The sequence below is a fragment of the Hesperophylax consimilis genome, chromosome 5, assembly GCF_061612785.1.
Source record: "Hesperophylax consimilis isolate HC1 chromosome 5, BYU_Hcon_1.0, whole genome shotgun sequence".
Classification (NCBI taxonomy): domain Eukaryota; kingdom Metazoa; phylum Arthropoda; class Insecta; order Trichoptera; family Limnephilidae; genus Hesperophylax; species Hesperophylax consimilis.
The window spans coordinates 24,565,475-24,584,546 of NC_142840.1; the positions used below are offsets into that span (position 1 = coordinate 24,565,475).

At 33.4% G+C, this 19,072-nt stretch overlaps 1 protein-coding gene across 2 annotated transcripts in view; it reads right to left on the bottom strand.

Annotated features, from left to right (window-relative positions):
* Positions 1 to 8,893: 8,893 nt before the first annotated feature.
* The window catches only part of Ets98B (DNA-binding protein Ets98B), a 45,396-nt gene continuing 35,217 nt past the window's right edge, over positions 8,894 to 19,072 (bottom strand). For both annotated transcript variants that reach the window (XM_089631735.1, XM_089631736.1), the window contains exons 5-6: positions 13,794 to 13,964; positions 8,894 to 11,042 (exon numbers count right to left, since the gene is read on the bottom strand). In XM_089631735.1, the coding sequence (XP_089487861.1) occupies positions 10,852 to 11,042; positions 13,794 to 13,964 (362 nt within the window). In that variant the 3' untranslated portion in view covers positions 8,894 to 10,851. The remainder of the gene's footprint in view (positions 11,043 to 13,793; positions 13,965 to 19,072) is intronic.

Genomic DNA, 19,072 nt, shown 5'->3' on the forward strand with positions numbered 1-19,072 from the left:
TATTAATCACCACACACCAATAATAAACTGAATTACATAAATCTATCAAATATCTTTGCTTCCAACTAATCAAAAAATTGCACTGAACTTGTCGAAATTAATTTAATTGTAGGTCAATACCTAAAATAAAATATTTGTAAAATAGCCTGTCTCGGCCTTGTGAGAAAGGCGAAGTAAAAAAAAAGGTTTTTAAGCCCTACTTGTATAGATGAGCAGTAAATAAATCAATAATTTAGCTAAGCTTGCGTGTATGGGGGTGTGTTATTTTATTATTTGTATTTATGTGTTATGTTATTCAGTTTACATTTTCAGTGTGTACTTAAGGTGAAATTTCAAATATTATTAATAGGTATTTCTGAATCTTTTTGATAAATACTTGAAAAATTACACTCCTAGGTATAAATAATTAAATTGCCCAGTTGATTTCTTTTACATTTTGGAGTTAAAAGATTAAAAAAAAGGTTTAATTTACAATATTATATTTGCAATTTTATAATGTTGCATGACAAAATTTGATTTGAATTTGATTCACCAGTTTCCCGCTTATACTACGAATTTCCGTACATCGTGTATCTTTAGTACAATGGTACTAATTGAGCCGATTTTTTAATCCTTCAGTACTTTCAACACATTTGTTCAGTTTGCAATGTTTTCTGTGTATTTCAAATGCGCTATATACATATTATTTTTATTTAATTTTCCGTAAAAACAAGTATTGTGAAACTAGATAAAATTGTCTTTTGGTTGTACGCATTTAAAACGAAGATTACTATTTCTAAATAATAAAATTTAAAATCAAACGTGAAAAATGCTGTCAAAAACGCTAACCACATTTATACTTAATTTTTTACTCCAATCGTAGAAAAATTGAGAGAACTCGATATTTCATAACAGAATCGTTTTGTATGGGGATTAGTAAGAAAACTATAACTTCATTTTAATCTCGTTCATATAATAAAAAAATAAGAAATAATTTTTAAAGTTAAACCGATTGTTACGATAGTGGCGTAAAATATGAATAATTCATTTTGGCTATTTTATTAATGACATCCAGTATAAATATTTGAGGCAAACTGCAAATAATTATTATTTCTCTTTCTGACGTCAAAAAATAATGTGTTTCCGAACGATAGACAAAACTTTTATAAAATATGGACACCCGGTCATATATGACCCTAAAACGCCAGAGGGGTTAAACTGGAACCGTGGTAGAAAATGACCGTAAAGCCGCATCCAGAAAACTAGCAAAACTGCAGCTCGGCGACTTTTTCTACTCAATGAGAGTTACTTATAAGGTTGACAGTAGTTATAGGGGTGACAGTGACGAAGAAAAGTATAAAAAAGACGTCAGGCTTCTTTGTACGGCTAAACTTATAATTTTTACAGAGTCACGATGAAACTCCATAAAAACACCAAAGTGCGTATGCAGCTGTTTATCCTGCGATCATAGAATAAAGGATAATACAAGAAGCGCCTTGTGGGCGTGTTTTTTGGCCAAACATTTGCCTAATCGAGGCTTAAATTTTCAATACAAAACTGTATTCAAAAATTCAAATGGAATAGATATCTACGATGTAAGTGAGACGGAGTAATGGGCTATTGAGCTGAATGGTGTTTCCATTCAAATCTGTATGAAAGACACTTCTAGCCTGCGATCGATACGGGTTTTGTTTTAATTTATTTTACAAATTTAAAGGAACATTTTACAGAAATGGTCCTCTCAACCATTTTTTGGCCATGTGTGAAAGTGAATTTATAAAAAAACAAGGAATGGTTGGAAAGAAGCACTCACCAAGTGGGAAAACCCAGTTCCAGGTATGAAAACGTCACTTGTAGGTTTCGGGCACACAAATCGCAACAACAATAATAATATTGTACATTTCCATCAGTTTATATTTTTAAATACATCTCTTTGGATTTTGATTTAGTTTTCTTGCATAACTAAATAAATAAATTAAATAGAATCTTGGAAGTGGTTATTAACTCACTTCCAGACATTCGATCGAGCTGAAACTCGGCGGATAGACTCGTTATCGATGACAAAACATTATACAAACTTTTGTTGGCACCCACGCACATACGCGCACACAAACGCATTGCTCTGAAATTGGATGACATTATAAAAATTAACGGCGGTTAATCTATGAAATAACGGTTCACTCATTTTAGCCAGTCCCTGGGGAGGAAGTTTCAATCTTCAGTCAAACCAAAAAATTCTAATTTCAAATACTTTTATTAATAAAAGTAGATGTACTATAGTAAAACAACATTGTTTTCCACTTGATGATTTCTTTTCTTCTTCTTCTAGTCCTATCTATGTAGCTTCTAAGTGGTGGTTAGGCAGGTAAGAACTTTGAATAAAAGACATCAATATAAAAACCTGCCACAATATTTCGAAAACGAACACTATGTATGGAAAGCTTTTGTGAATCTGTTGACAGGCTACCTCTTTGGAGTTATTTGTATTGACGTTGCTATTTTTAGTGTCCAGTTGTATTTCTAAGAAAATGGTCACTGCATTCACATCGCAAGGAATTTATGCTTTTGCATAAATAAACATTTCCAATTAACGCTCGTGTCCAAAGAATAAAGCCTATCTCGCTGGTGACCTAAATAATATTATAAGTGCTCAGCTTGTTATGAGTGTTGCAGACCTGCAGATATTGCCAAATCTCCGGCAGGGAATTCTTAGTCACTGAATGAGAGGAAACTGTACCTGCAACCTACGTAAATTTATACTTTCTATGCAAATTTATTTCGTGATATATCTTTATGATTAATACAGTGAATCAACAGTAAATATGTAACGAATTTTACATATTGTGCTTTAGAAATATTGCACAACTTCTAGGTACTAATTTTAGTTTAAAAAAAGGTGTTTTGCCATCTATCTATTTTCATTTTTTTAAATTTAAAAGGTTTCGCAGAGAGCTGAGTCTTCCTACCCAGGGATTGCAGTTGACAACGCTACCTACCAACCGAGCCAAACCCAGATTGGATATTCTCGTAATCAACAAGACAGATGCTCTTCTTGTTATAGAAGAAGAATAAATAGATAGGTAAATATGTAGATGGTGTTTGTGGGGGCACGGGAATGAACTTAGTAGAAATTTGTTGGAGCAGATTTGAGGAAGCGCTGATGAGGACTAGGAACTTGTAAGCCAGTAGGATTTCGTTAGAGTACGGGGACTAAACTTCTCGTTTTGGAATAATACGACAGATTCTGGAAATTTTTGAAAACGTTTCGTCTTCTGGGGATCAGTAAGGATCTGGTGGGTTACCAGGGCATCCAGGAGGAGGAACTTTTCCAGAATCTGTCGTATAAGATGTTGATATTGTTATTATCAAATTTATTGTTTGTTAATATTTTAATTTAGAAATAACATAACAATACTAATACTATCAGCAAAAGCCTCGCTGCTTTTCGTGGGTTATGCCTAAATACGATAAAAAATAAGTTTTAGATGTATTGTTAAGTGTCATAGTGTAAACTAAATAAAGACATACAAAATAATATTATTATCGATAGGAAGACATGGCACGATCAAGTGAATCAGATACTTGAGTCGGGCCATGTCAAGAGTCAGAATTATAGAAGAGTATGTATTAGACGATGTATAAATGTGAATGAGGCAAGAAGTGTTTGCCAAGACCGAGTTGTTTGGCGGTCCGTCCTCTCTGCCTATCCCTGCGGGAAACGGCGTGATGGTTAGTTAGTTAGTTAGTGTTGATAACAAATAATAATTAATAATACCTACCGAATTATTATGATTATTGGTTATTATTTTGTCTATTTTGTTATATCACGTTAGATCATTAGATAGATATTATTTGCTTCAATAAGTTTATAACCTAGTTCGATGCCTTTATAAATAACAAGCTGTAAACTTAGTTAATAAGCAAGCAGATGTAGTTACTCTCGGCGGAAATAAAGTTAATACTAGTACCACATCTAATTTTTGGTAGAAATACACAAAGCAGCAATATATAGTACTAGTACTATCATGAATGTTACATAGAAAAACAAGAAGCTGTAAATAGTTAGTTCTAGTATTACATCGAATGTTACGTAGAAAAACACATAACAGCTATAAAATTAAATACAATGTAACTAGTACTTTATCGAATGTTGTACAGAAAAACACATAACAGCTATAATAATTAGTAATGGTACTGTACTGTATCCAATATTATTAAGAAATACACAAAACGGCAATAGTTAGTACTAGTACTACATCGAATGTTACGCAGAAAAACACATAACAGCTGTAATAGCTATTAATGGTACTAGTACTATATCGAACAACGCCGGCCCTATGCCAAACGGCACTGTATTTAATAATATTGGGATGATTTGTATTTTTGTATAGAACCCTTTTTGTGAAAAACAATCTCATGGGCGATGTGTTAGGTATTATCAGCGCCTGGACGCCTTGGCAATTCGGCCCCCGCACAGTGGCCAATTTTGATGATTTGGCGCGACATCGCTCTCGGCGTTCGACTATTTGCCATCATTGATGTTTTTTTAAGTATTAATAAGAAATACCACTTATTTTTTGTTAATTCTTATTAGTTGAAATGTTGATAATGATTTTAATGCTTTTATAAAAAGTAGCGTGTAACTTGGGCGCTAAGTTTGTATTTTATAGATTATAATTCTTTAAGAAAACAGATAATAAAAACCAATTAACCAAGCACGTATATTAAAGAATATCTCAAGTGATTTTTAAAAATCCTATTTTTGTAAAATAAGTACACAAACAACCTGATTTCGCACGCCTTCAAACTCGCCTAGATACAGCAGCATAGTTGCGCGCCCGAATATCAGTGTACCCCTGTTCTGCGACTAATTACATAATAATTGAGTTTCAGATGTTAATTTAAATTGACATTGAATAGTTGTGAATAACTTAAATTTTATTCTAACGGTACGCAGAACTAAATATTACATACAGTTGATCTTTCTTTGACATATCGGAGTCAAATATTCGCTTCTGAAAAAAAATTGACGAAAATTAAGTACAATCATTTCTTAAAAATGCATTTACTGGAGTGGCTGGCTAAAATTGGTGGTGTTTTATTTTTCCGTGTACAAAAAAGACACAGCAATAATATCCTATTAAAATTAGCGTGAAGACTCGTGAAGATTTTTATTCCTACTCCATTTGAGGCAAAAAATTGGAAAAAAAATTGACAAAAAAAAGGTAAACTTTGAACCAAGGCAACAGCTATAATTTATGAAAAAATAAATTTGTTCAGTCATTTAAATAAAGCACGTATATTCAAGAATATCTCAAGTGATTTGTAAAAATACTTTTTTGTAAAATAAGTACACAAACAACCTGATTTCGCACGCCTTCAAACTCGCCTAGATACAACAGCATACATAGTTGCGCGCCCGAACATCTCAGTTCTGTGCGTAATTACCGAGTAAGTAAGCTTCGGATGTTATTTTCAATGGTTTTTTTTAATGTCAGTGATTAATTGAGAACACATTGGTAAAAAAAAAATATTTCGGGAACATGCCAATCTGGGGTCAATGTCGCGCCAGCGCTCAAATTTAAGCCACTGTGCCCCGGGGCGAACTGCTCCAATTGCGACGGCCAATAGGGCCGGCCCTGATATGGAATATTACGTAGAAAATCACATAACAGCTATATTAGTTAGTAATGGTACCTGATTTCGAATGTTACGTATATAATCACATAACGGCTATAATAGTTAGTAATGGTAGGTACCTGATTTCGAATGTTACGTAGAAAATCACATAACAGCTATAATAGTTAGTAATGGTACACGATTTCGAATGTTACGTAGAAAATCACATAACAGCCATAATAGTTAGGAATGGTACCTACCGTGTCGAATATTACATAGAAAAAACAAATATATTGTTTGTACTAGTACTACATCGAATTTACGTATAAAACACAAAAAGTATTTAATTTATATGGATGATACCTGCATGGTAATTAAGTAGCGATGAGACGCGATAATTATTTAGAATCGGTCCAAAGTTTTAAGTTCCCCATTTAGAATTTATGTCCTCTTAAAATTATATTATCCACTGTAGGTATTTGTGTTTTCGTAGCTTGAAGTTAAATAAAACATTTTGAACCAGTTTTTCAAAACGTGTTTATCTGTCACCGTCTTCTTAAAAAAACAATATTAATGGCAAATTAGCATTGAAGTTTTTCGCTAATTAGCAATAACACCCGTTTCGTCTAACTTTGACATTCAAACCATAGCAATAAATTTAAGAAATAAAACATGAAGTATTTATTACAAATCATTTTTATCATAAAAATACAAATTAATATGGAATTCTCAAAAGGGAAAATTTGCTTTAAAAATCATAGTTGATCCGGCGTTGCTTGATTTTTCTCTACTTTCCATAAATATAATGTCATAAATACAATGTCAAACATCCCAGAAGAAATTCTCTAAATGATAGTGAAACCCCTATCAAACTCCGTTGCATAGTTTAGAAGAACTAAGCCCACAAACAAACAGACGAGAATATTGAATTTGTGTTTATTATGTGTTGTAACGATTACTAATTTGCTAAAAGTTTATCAGGAAACGGCCTGTAATCCCGTTTTTAGTTCACAGTTTTAATTATTATCTGGGATGTTCCCGAACTTTCCAGACTGTTTCCGAACATTCCAGAATGTTCCGGGATGTTTTTGAATGTTGTGGAATGCTGTGGAATACTGTCGAATGTTCTGGACTGTTCTAGATATTTCTAGAGGGTGAAACTTCCAGCCCTTATACCTTCAAAAGCACGCCTTTCAGGTAAAAATGGGAACTTTTTTCATGGATGGAGGATAGAGGGTTACCACACTACATAACTCCTTTGATCGTACCGGGACTCGTTTCCGAGTTTTAACGACACTCACATTGTAAACGGATGCCTGAACACCTCAAGGGCCCTTCAATAAATAATTAATTAATTATAAAATTAAATATCTTAGATGTTTTTGATTTTATTTCAGCATGGTTTTGCAGTATGTATGTGGGTATAGTAGGTATGTGTGTACAGTACAGCAAACAATTGATCGTCGTTTTTAAAACTTATAAAAGTACACATTTTGTTCGTGTTTTATGGTTTACAGAGGCAACTGCAAACGCTGACATTTCTATTTAAATTTCATGCAAACAATTTTGCTCCATCCACCAAGTTATTATTGCACTTGCAAATTCTTTCCTTGATAGAACGACCAAGAGCTTCAGGAGAAAGGCGAATATATGGACGCGGCCTTGGGCAAATTCACAAAGCGCTGTAATAGCGCAGGAGCTCAGATATAATAATTATATTCCTATGTGATTTACTGTAGGGCACTCGCGGATCGAAATGCTTATACCTTTAAAACTATTACACTATAATCAGTGTACATAGTATAATAGTCCCAGAGAGAGGTTGTATGTGACTTCATCATTCTAGTATATTCTGTCTTTTTCGTTTTCATACAAGACGTGTGAGAAGAATTTTTGTATGTACCTAAGCATTTTAGGACTATCGTCAATTACTCTCTGGAATTACTGTATGTAACCTACCTACTGGATAACTGGATAACAGCATAAATTCCAATCTTGGAAAAAACGATATCGACCATTAGTTGCAGGGTACTGTTGATTATGAATATGAACAGATCATCTAAAACCGTTAAAAAAACCTTTCAGAGAAGCATAATTTTTATTTTATTTTTTTGTAAAGTTGACGATTTGTTCCAACTATATTTTTCAACTGAGAACTTCGTTTTTATTAGAACCATGCGGGGAACAAGAGGGCAGTAAAACTCATATTCTAAACTTTATCCATTTATATAAAGAATAGTGTCCGAGGCATCCGTGGAGGTGGATTTGTTTTTTGTACAAATCAACAGATTTGTTAAGAAATTGATGAAATTTTGCACAATTGAATTGAAGTTCAACTAGAGGAAGGTCACTGTCTATATCTGATTTCAAAACAATCTGCTTAAAGCTCGGGGGGCAACGTCGGGGACTTCAGCTAGTGCAATATAAAGTTTTAACACTTCATGCAGGGTATCCTGGGAAAAAGTTCTCAAACTTCGGGAAGTAATTTTTCTATCGAAGAATATTTATTTACTTAATATTAAAGTGTCATTTTCAAAATTGGTACCGAGGTGTCAAGAATTCTGACAAGTGATAATGTAGTACTATTTTATGTTTGAATTGCGTATTTATTTTATTTAAATTTCTTAGGAATAATCTTGACAAGTAATGTAAGAATTGTTATTTTTAAGGGTCTACACTTTTTTTATTTTGAAGAAAGCGTTATTTATTAACTAACTAGATTTAAAATAGTACAATTTTAAAATCCGACTTTTTTTTACTACACGGGTAGGTACATCTTTTTTGCTACACTAAAGGTATCTAGAAGCTACACGGAGAAAAATTAGTTTTGCTAATTTATTTAGAAAAATTGCAAGAATGTTCAATGACATTTTTAATATTTAATATCGCTAATTTATTAAGAATCTGTTCAAATTATTCGTAATACGGTTAAGAGTAGGACCTTGATAGGTTTCAAAATAAATACCCAAATATTTTTTCATCTTATCATTATATACTACCAAGACAAATATGGCATGTGCATGATCACGTGTTCCCATGTATTAGGAATTCACTAAAAAATTATCAGAAAGCGGCCTGCAATCCCGTTTTTTTGAAGAGATTCTTAATAGCAATATTCATTTTTCTCCGTGTACCTACATAATAATATTTTGTACTTCGTCACTCAGGTATCAATCTAACGAGTATTATTTTCTCTTCCTTCTATCAAAATATCAGTCTAATATGTTTTTGTATTGGTTTTTAAATATTTATGTTTTTTATTGTAAAGAAAGTCATATTGTTTTGTTATTGGTTTATTTTCATATAAAATGTACATATTTTTCTTTACATTTTTACATAAACAATACAGATTACAATTATATAAACATCATAAAAAATATTTCAATTAAAGATTATATAATATAATTGATTAATAAAATGTATAAATTCAAAACCTATCTGATAGTGTTAATCATCTTAGATATTATTGAGATTTCATCGAATCAATAAAATTAATCGTACGTAGGTACTTACAAAAAACTTACACAAGATTATTTTAATTATATAATATAAAAAACTGTACTGAATTTTATTCCCATCGCGCCACAAGCACTTATTTTGTTCCCTACACCAATAAATTGAATAAAACTTTATAACATCGGCGGGACAGTTATAGATAGATTTGTTATCATTTACCTGATAAGTGATTGGGTATTTAGTAATATGTACAAGTTAGAAGTAGGTTAGTGGTAGTATTATATAGGTCGGGATGCTCTCGGAAAGGAGCTCGTGTTTCCGAATTAACCCCAAACTATAAGTTCTTACTTACTTTATTTTGGTGTAAATACGAGTACTACCGCAACTAGAACAATAACTTTGTTGTTGCGAATAACTATTATCAAATTAATAAATATTAAAAATCTTAGCTAAGTCCAAACTCACATGAGAAAGAGACAGCCTAATTTAAACTTATACCATCTTAAAGCATTAATCTCATTTACAGAAAAATCCTTATTTCGACTTATTAAATATTGCTTAAATTTCATTATTCGTTCATAGAACTTACAATAAATATATCATAGATATATGGGACCAAAAATCACCAACTTTCAGTGGAACTCTGTTTTCGAAATACTGGCTATGTCATCGGGAAGAGATCTCGCAACGGCGGGAAAACCTGTAAACGTGGCTGCAGCTAGACCAGCTAACAAGACAAGCACAGCCTGTACCGGCTAGACTAGCATAGCTGCAGCGGCAGTAACCAAATCCCTCTTCTCTGCTTGCGGCAGAAGGATGGCGGGTTTTCCCACTGCGGCGAGAGCGAATAGCCGCTGCTACCAGCTACTCGTTCCTCGACACCACGAACAAAGGCTGTTACGTGATGACGACTACTTTTTGCCCAAGACACGTCAAGAGAACAAAAACGGCTCACACCTATTCGTCAGCAAAGAAAAAACACTTTATACTATACACTCGAATGCTAACAATAGCCTTAATATTACTTATTGTCTTATTATAAACCATCGAGCGAGATTCAGAAAATTACCTTTCGTGAACCGCATCGAGGTTTCCCTACGAGTAAATAATATTAATAAAGCTAGCTCTACTAAATGTAAAGCCGGCGATAAATAAGAAAATAAATAATTACGTCTTAATTCACTTAAGTGGTCGCAGTCACCAGCCGACATCTGTCGATTAAAAGCTTTTGAGATCGTGACCAAATATATCACGATGCTCCAATACGAGCAGAGTGCGTGCTTCTGCTGACTGCCAACCGCTGTGCTGGGTGTGGTGCGCAAACAAACCCACGAAGCCAACTCACTGCACGTTGCATACTGCAACTGCGCAAGAGTTCGCCATAGATTAGATATCGCTTAATTTCTATTCAGGAAATACGTTCCATCGGCAAAGTCTACTAAAACTAAATAACATTAGATTAGCTAGGAATACCTCCGTTTTGACGAAGCCGTAAAACGCTCGTGCAATCAAGCAAGAGTTGAGTTGAATAATTATTTCAAGGTCTCGCAAACAACATTCCCGTTCCTGACGATGAAATTCGACAGCCGCGGGCGATGAGCGCGTACAACCAGCCGCAGCGAGCGGCCACACTCGGTGTAGCCACTCGCCAGCGAGCCATTCGAAAATAACTATCAAACACGACAACTCCGCGTAATCTCGCGATTGGCGAATTCTTTCCGACCACGACATTTCGCGTGCTGCGGCTTCGGCAAGATGGCGGCTCCCAACCACCAACTACCAACGTAGTGCGACGCCTTACAGGCAGTACGGGTGGCAGAACTGGTACACGAGACGCTGACTTCTCTCCGTTTTCTTCATGATACCCTTTTTGTAGTACTGGCGGATAGAACGCGACAACTTGTCGTAGTTCATAGCCGGCCTGTTCTTGCGCTTGCCCCAAAGGCGGGCCACTCGCACTGAATCCTCAATCTTGAAGACGCCCTTTCCTGTTGACAAAAAAACAATGTTACAGTATACTCTTTGCATTTTAACTATGAAAAACAATGCATATCGATCACGATGCTACTGAGAGCATATAGAAAATATGAAGGTGGAAAAAATCCATGTAATTCCAACCTTACCTAAACGTTTATATTGTTCTCGCCATCAATATTTAATTATTACTTTTTTAATGGGTTAAAAGTTGAAACAGTAGAATTTTATGTGGTGTGTGGCGCAGGTAATACGTATTGAATAAACTATAATCAGAGCTGATAAGGTTGGAAACCTACTGAATATTGTATCACCTTTGACTCGTTGTACTCTCGGCTAATCTAATCTAACTATAACAAAGGGTAAGCAATATCTGCATAATAAACAGATATAAACCCATTTTTAAATTAAAGATTAATCTTCACAATTTCATGAGAAATGTATGAAATTTCTTTTTAGATTTTATCAGAGGTGATAAGTCAAAATAAGTAGGAAAAAAGTACAAAACGTACGTAAAATCTTTTCTTAAAAAATGTAACGTGAACTTTATTTTTTCATAATTTATGGCAGCAAGAAGAGATAACTTTTGAGATTTATATTCTTCGGGCCACTAAATATTATTTTATTTAATATTATTTATTGCAGACCCAGTCTAAAATTTATCATGATATGTATTTTATATCATATATTATCATATAACAATTTATTGTTTGCGAAATGATTTCACGGCGTAAAAAAGAACTGAGTACCTAATGATCGGTATTACTCTGGTTCTACTATTCCACTTAAAATTTAAAAGCGATAAGTCAAGTGTTGCATTTAAGACGATGCCATTCGTATTAATGCAAAATCACGTGTTTTTGGTTTGAAAATTTGGTCGCCTAGAAATGTTTCAGATGCTTTAATCAAATACTGCGAGTAGAATACATCTTGGCCTTTGAAATGATCGAGTATTTTCTATATAAGTCTTTTTATAAGCCTAGAAAAAGATAATGTAAAGGCCTATGAAAACTGTTTTAAAGTTCAAACTCTCCTACTTACGAACCCATTTTCGGTTATGATTTTATTGTAAAATGTGGAAAATTAAGTTATTTATAAAATGATTGAAAAAAAAATAATATTTATGCCTGAACATCCACAAAATAAAATAAAATGCACTTTTTGGCCATGTTTTTTTCTTGCATAAATCAAAACAAGCGGATGGTGTTAAGCGGGAATTTAAACCTTATCGCCATCTACGTAAGGGTTTTTATTGATAGAGGCTGAATTTAAAATATCACACGTAATATTCCTTTATTATCTACGAGATACGAAACGCTATCCATTAAATAAATTAGTCGTGAATTCGCATTGACGTTTTTTTGTACGTAGAACTTACTTTTGGCTAATCCATGCTAAATCATAAACTTAAATTTTGGAATAAATAATTAGACGTCACACCGAATTAATAAAACGAGCACGATAAAACGAAAGGTGCACGACAGAAAGGGTGTAATTTATATTTATCAAAAGCTACACAAACAACATAGCGAACAAATATTATTCGATGACGTTTTTTTATTACTATCACAGTGATAACGATAATGCGAGACAAAATATAGCTGCCTTCGACCAGTTATATTTTATTTGAGTTAACGTAGTTAACGGTACTGGGGGGTACGAGTATTTGAGATTAAAAATTAATATTTACAAAATTCTGTGTATGTTAATACGAGTACCTACTTAAAATGAAAGCAGCCAATGTGTGTTTCTAGTGGTATTGTCTTTATTATTTGACTCTGAATATTTACAGAGAAAACATTCCCAGGAAAATGCTAGCATCTTTATGAGGTAAATAATTACTTTTTGATTGGATAAGTAGGCAACTTTATTTATTCAATCAATGTGTACTTTGTAGATGTAGGAACAAACGTGGTTTATTATTACCAATTACCACTTGATATCTTAGTGTAACTGAGTTACAGACTAAGCCGGTAAGCAAACGACATTAACCGAGTGCTGTAAAAGACTGTGCAGAAAATTAAGTTCGCTATAGTAAGGTAACATATAGTAAGGGTCATACAGTGTTTGGTTTATGACGATTGCTTACCGACCCGTGGGACGACGGGCTTAGTTATATTTGCTGCTGAACCTTCGCAATGAAAATGTTAAGTGGACAGAACAGAGAGATAAGGAAACTTATCTGAGATAAAGTTAAATTAATTCTACGAAAAATGTTTCTATATTCACATACGTCATAAAATTTTTATTGGGTGTACCTTTGATTGCGTGCAAAAAACCTTTTTTGCAGAGTTTAAGTAAATCCTTTTGTAAAATCTACCACTTTCTATTACTTTGTTGACCAGCAGAAAGCAGTCATAACATCAACAAGATAAGCAAAAGGCGAAAACCAATAAAATGCATTGATTAGTCCATATGTGTTGTTTACTATCAAAAAGCTTATTATTTTTGTTGATTCCATAATAATATTGAGTCTACGTTGATAACAAACATCGAAGGATCAAAGTACGAGTTTGTTGAATAAGGCGAACAATGAACCGAATAAAAAATTCCCGTGTAATACCAGTTACAATTTTTAAATATTTTTACAGCTTTTAACACATATTGAAACTGCATCGTCACCGATGCGAAGTTTAATACAGGCATACCCAGCAAGAAGTGGCCATCTTTGACTCTTCCCCCGCATCCATTAGACTCTTCATACGAAGAGTCTAATGGATAGATTTCTACCATAAGAGCTACGAAAATAATATGTCTGTAATTACCTCTGTCCAGCCAGCGGATGGCAGATCCGTGAAGCTGTGGAGAGGCGAGGAGTTCTTTCAGGAATTGCCATAAGTGTATGTGAGATCCTCCCTTCGTGGGAGCCTTTACGGCTGTTGAGACCCCTGGGGTCTGGATTCCGTTGCCAGCTGGGGTGGTTTCTTCCTCTTCGTCTGTTGGAGAAAAATAATAAAATTAGAGAATAGTTCTTTATGTTGATCAGGTATTTAAAGAGGTGCCCATTATTTTTTCTTATTTGTTTGACGTCGTTCGCCTGAAGCATTAGTGAGTTGAATTTGAAAGATTTACATTATTTAGAGTAGTTTAAATACTAAATAAATGCAATATTCAATAAATCATTTGACTTGGAACGAGATTTTGCTAATTCCCACAACATAGTATAAACAATACAGTGTACACAAATAAATATTGTAATCTCCATCGTACTAATGAATATTTTAAATATTTTTCACCAACAATGTATGAAAAATATTTTTTAATATTTAATTTTCTGTATATAGTATTTTACAACACATAAAAATTATAAAAAAACACCTGGTTTTTGTAAAAAAACGTTGATATTAATATATCAATTTGATGACATTAATTTGACTCTACGCGCGTGTCAATATGGAGGAGTGACGAAGTACCAAGATAGACTTATCACGTATTTATCAAGGTTATCAGATGCCCCCTAACCTTCCTCCGACCCACCATCGAGTGTAAATATTCTATACTGAAATATGGTACGACGTCAAAAAAAATATTCACAACTAAACACAAAAAATATAGATACTTTGTTTGCCAAGACGGTGATAACTGGTATTATAATACCTAATTCGCCATTCGATATTAAATTAAAATTCGATCACAGCAATTTAAGACTAATACATACATTTTATTTGATCTTACGTGGACCAATAGATTTATTTAATGTTCTTGTACATCGAATTAATCAGAAACACGAGAAATGTGATGTGGGCGTGATTGAAGTTTGACCATTCTTTGCTTAAATTTAAAATGTAGACATTATTTTGACCTTCATTATGAATTTTTGATTAAATGCAATGGCGATATACGAGATCAGGCAGTGTAAGAGAGACCGAACCATATCATTAAAAGGTAGTAAGTCGTGGCTACAGTAGGTTTCTTTCAAAACGTCATTGAAAGCATTTCTAGGTTGTATTATCTATCTGTAGGAACGTAAAGCACACGATAATTTAGTTGGTCTAAATTATCATCATAAACTTTGTAACGATTCTTGTCACTGTCTTAAAATAAACATTTTTTATTTTATATTTACCTTCAAATATTTTACTTTTCAAATACGGCAAAGTTATTTGTTTTCGGCAACCACGCCATCTTGTACGAATCGATATTTAATTAACATTATTTATCAAACGTGAAGATTTTAAATCTAAATAAAAAAACACATTAACATTAATTATCAGGCAGACGTGAATTTAAGTAGGTACCTATATACTAGATAGTTTGTAGGACTAGACGTATGAGTGTTGATTATATTTACTATTTGCTTCTTTACATCTACATATATATCGTTGATCAAAGATTGTGTTTGATAAACTGGCATGAGATCACTCCTAAGCAAGCCTATTTTTTTCAGTCATACATTTAAATTTTTCTTTTTCAAAAGGTGTTATCAAAAATCCAGGGTCTGCTAAAAAGATTTCATGAGCACTCGAAAATTGTTGGAAGTAGGAACTAGATTTTTTTAAAGTCTTTCCCGTCGACTTCAGTTTATGTCAATCAATATTGTAGTCGAATAGCATAAATATTTTCACAGTCCTGACTCCGCCTCGCACGTGAGAAGATTTAACAATTTGGAGAAGGCGAGTCGTGAAAGAATTATAAATATAACAACAAAAAAATACTTCGCATTAGCACTGCGAAAATATTAACCGCATTTTAATAAATTAACCGCATTTCAATCTGATATCACAAGACTCCGCACAATTTCGTGGCAGGTTGCAAAAAATATCCAACCTCATCTGTACAATTATTTTTAAAGGTTTTTTACAACTCACTCTATTTTTTAATGTGTCGTTGTATTGATGTATTCAGCTATAGACGAATTAAGACGACTAACCAAAGCAAATGTTTAGCGGAGAAACCTTGGCTTATTGCATTTCTGCAAAAAAATCGGATGCGTCATTTTATAAAACTATCCATTACTTAATCTATCTATTTATCAACTTGGTATGCTCTTAGTATCCTGGGAATATTTTCGATATAACAAATGGCAAATTTACCTTGACCTATAATGAAATCATCGCGATCAGCATCACAGCGATTACACGAGATAGTCCTATCAACTTTTATGGTTTATATTACTTGTGGTAACTTGTGGTTTTATATCAATATACAAGCGACGTAATAGGATCAGAAACAAAAAAAGAAGCGTGCAAAAGATTTTGTTATATTGTCAGTTTATTTTTTTTACTTTTAGTGTAATTACACTTGATCGGAATTATGAATTCATTATAATTTAACAACTAATTTCTAAAATTTCGTAAACTTATTAATTGATAGCGCGAAAACATGCTTTGGCACTGAATACAAAATGTGATCTTATAATAAGTGACACCAAAAAGGGTACACCGATATTCATATAAAATCAGATGACTTCAAGTCAGCAACGTTAGCCATGTTTCCTATGTTGGTAGTATTATACCGATCTCTACGGGATTAAATGTTCTGAAAACAATGCAGTAAACGCCAACAAGTCGATGGGTTTAGCAATGCCGTGGTAGTTGTTGAGTTACGACTATGACGAACACTCGTCCTATATGTCAAGCGGTTACCGTGCCAGTGAGGTGACATTCCCTGCGTGGACGTGATCTCTTAGTGATCAGGGCTGGATGCCAATTCTCCCTGAAAACTTGTTTTCAAGGAACTGAAGAACAAAAAACAGCAAACTCTCATATGGAACAATGCATACTATAGAAAGAGGCATGTACATTAATTTTACTTCCAATTTTTAACATCGTTAAATAGGAAAACAACTTTTCAGAAACAAAGTTAAACTTAACTGAACCTGCGTATAATTAACCAAGTTGTAAGAGACAACTAAGTTTCAATTCAAATTTCCACTCTTATTTGCATTCAAAATGGACTCGTTTCTCACCTTTAAAAAAATCAAATTGTCATTGAGGCCTTTAGGTGGGAACTTTGAATCACATGTTCTTTGGCTGTCCTATTCTAAACAAATTCCATATTTTTAACAAAATGTTTCTGATATTTCCTTTACCCATTTACATGTAACATCTCTCGTTAGTCTCAACGCAAAAAACTTTTAAAACATTGGACTATATTCGCTTTAACAATACTGAAATTAGAAATGCCATTTTTATCGCACTTCCAATCGACAGTCAAGAAGACCCCTGAAGGGTGAAATCATAAAACAATAATCAACATAAGATGACAGCAATACAATAAATGTGAATCATATTTAAAATATTATCCATTTAGATTCTGAATTAATTCAACCTTGGCTTTGCCACAAAAGCTTTGTTTGAATTCTCCTTTCACCTAGAACTCGCTGGTAAAACTTTTATTTATTGTGATTTCAAACCTCTTTAGTCACTGTAACAAACCACATAAAACTGGATTGTAGTAAACTTTAAAATTAATTATGCAGAACTAAACGATGTATTATTTTATAGTTTAAATTCTTTAATTCGTTTTCGAGACTAGAGGTCCTATGCTATTATATTACAAGGTTATTTCTATTCAATGAGTTTCTATCATGTGAATATTCAGTACATAATTCACCTTTCAAGAAATGAAAAATTAACATGTTTTCATTTTGAAAAAAAAAACGTACTAATCCTTACTGAGCCTTGGTCGACCATAGATCAAAATAATTCTTGTATATATCACTTATTTCGTATCCAGTTCTTTGTTTGGATAAGTCAAGTTGTAGTTAGTTCAGCTCTGAACGAATGAAAATATGCAAGTACCATTGTCCATCGACATATCGCATTGCGTTTTTCCTTAGAATTGCCTCGGAATGAGAGTGAACCACAGTTAGAACCTTGTCCGAATCAACTGGTGACTTGCTCCAGACAACCAGCGACTACGTGACCCCTCTCGACGGGATATGAAACTGCTTTTTTGCGAGAAGCGTTGATTTATAAGGAGCAAGCGTAATACAGATGGTATGATCTCGTATAGAAATGTCAACCACTGAACTACATGTGCACAAGAACTAAATGAAAAAATAAAACTTCAATTACCGCTTGGGGCCATAGCCGAGCTTTTCTCAAGGCAATCTTAACACTTCTCAGTATTCGTCAAAGATAATTATGGTATACCTCAAGGCCTTGCGGCGGGACCTAAATTAAATAAATAAAAGTGCAATTTACATTTGACGATTAATATTTTATACAAAAGCAAGGTTTTACGTTCTGTTGCATTTTGTGGAATAATTGTGAACATTGATTGCAACGTTAAACGAATCGAATATTCTAGCAATTGTATTTGTTAGAAGATAAACTATATTTTTTCTTTATTTTTGGAATAACTAATAAATTATAATACTCAATTATTGAAGACAATATTAGCGATTCTAAAACTTAAATTTGACACAAAAAATATGTAAAAATGTGCGATGAGTAAATGAAGATAATGTTGGCATTTCTAATTCGATAGTTCTTATTCGTAGTTCTTATGATACAGTCAAAATATGACCGAAGGAGATAGGGTCACATTAGCTAAGTTGGCGTTCCGGCAAGACGAGGGTCCTAGGTTCAAGTCTTGATGTGACCGAATGTTTTTCTGATTTTTCTGTGTAATTTTCGTTTAGGAATCGCTAATATTGTCTTCAATAATTAAATATTATTTCTTTTTACTTTACATTTTCAGGTACCAGAACCTTTTTTCGAAACGTAATGTTGGCCTTAGATACCTACAAACCTAATCTCGCTATCATATAAAAGGATTATTGTTTCAGCATATCTTGAAATGCGTGTATTCATATTGACACATAGTCGCAATTATGTTTTTGCAATAGAGATAAGATAATGAAATATTTATTCAATAATAGCAGATTACAGATATTTTCCGAACGCCAGCGCCAACGCCTGCCAGGAGAAACTGCGATGTACATTAAGACGCATTCGGATCAAAGAAAATTATTGGCAACTCAATCTCGGAGTTGGTCTGATTAGTATGATTTTGTATTTTTCATTTTAACGGCGCTGAATTAACAGTTCCAGAATAACCAGTCAGAGACGGATGCTTGGCGTTTTATTCCATATCG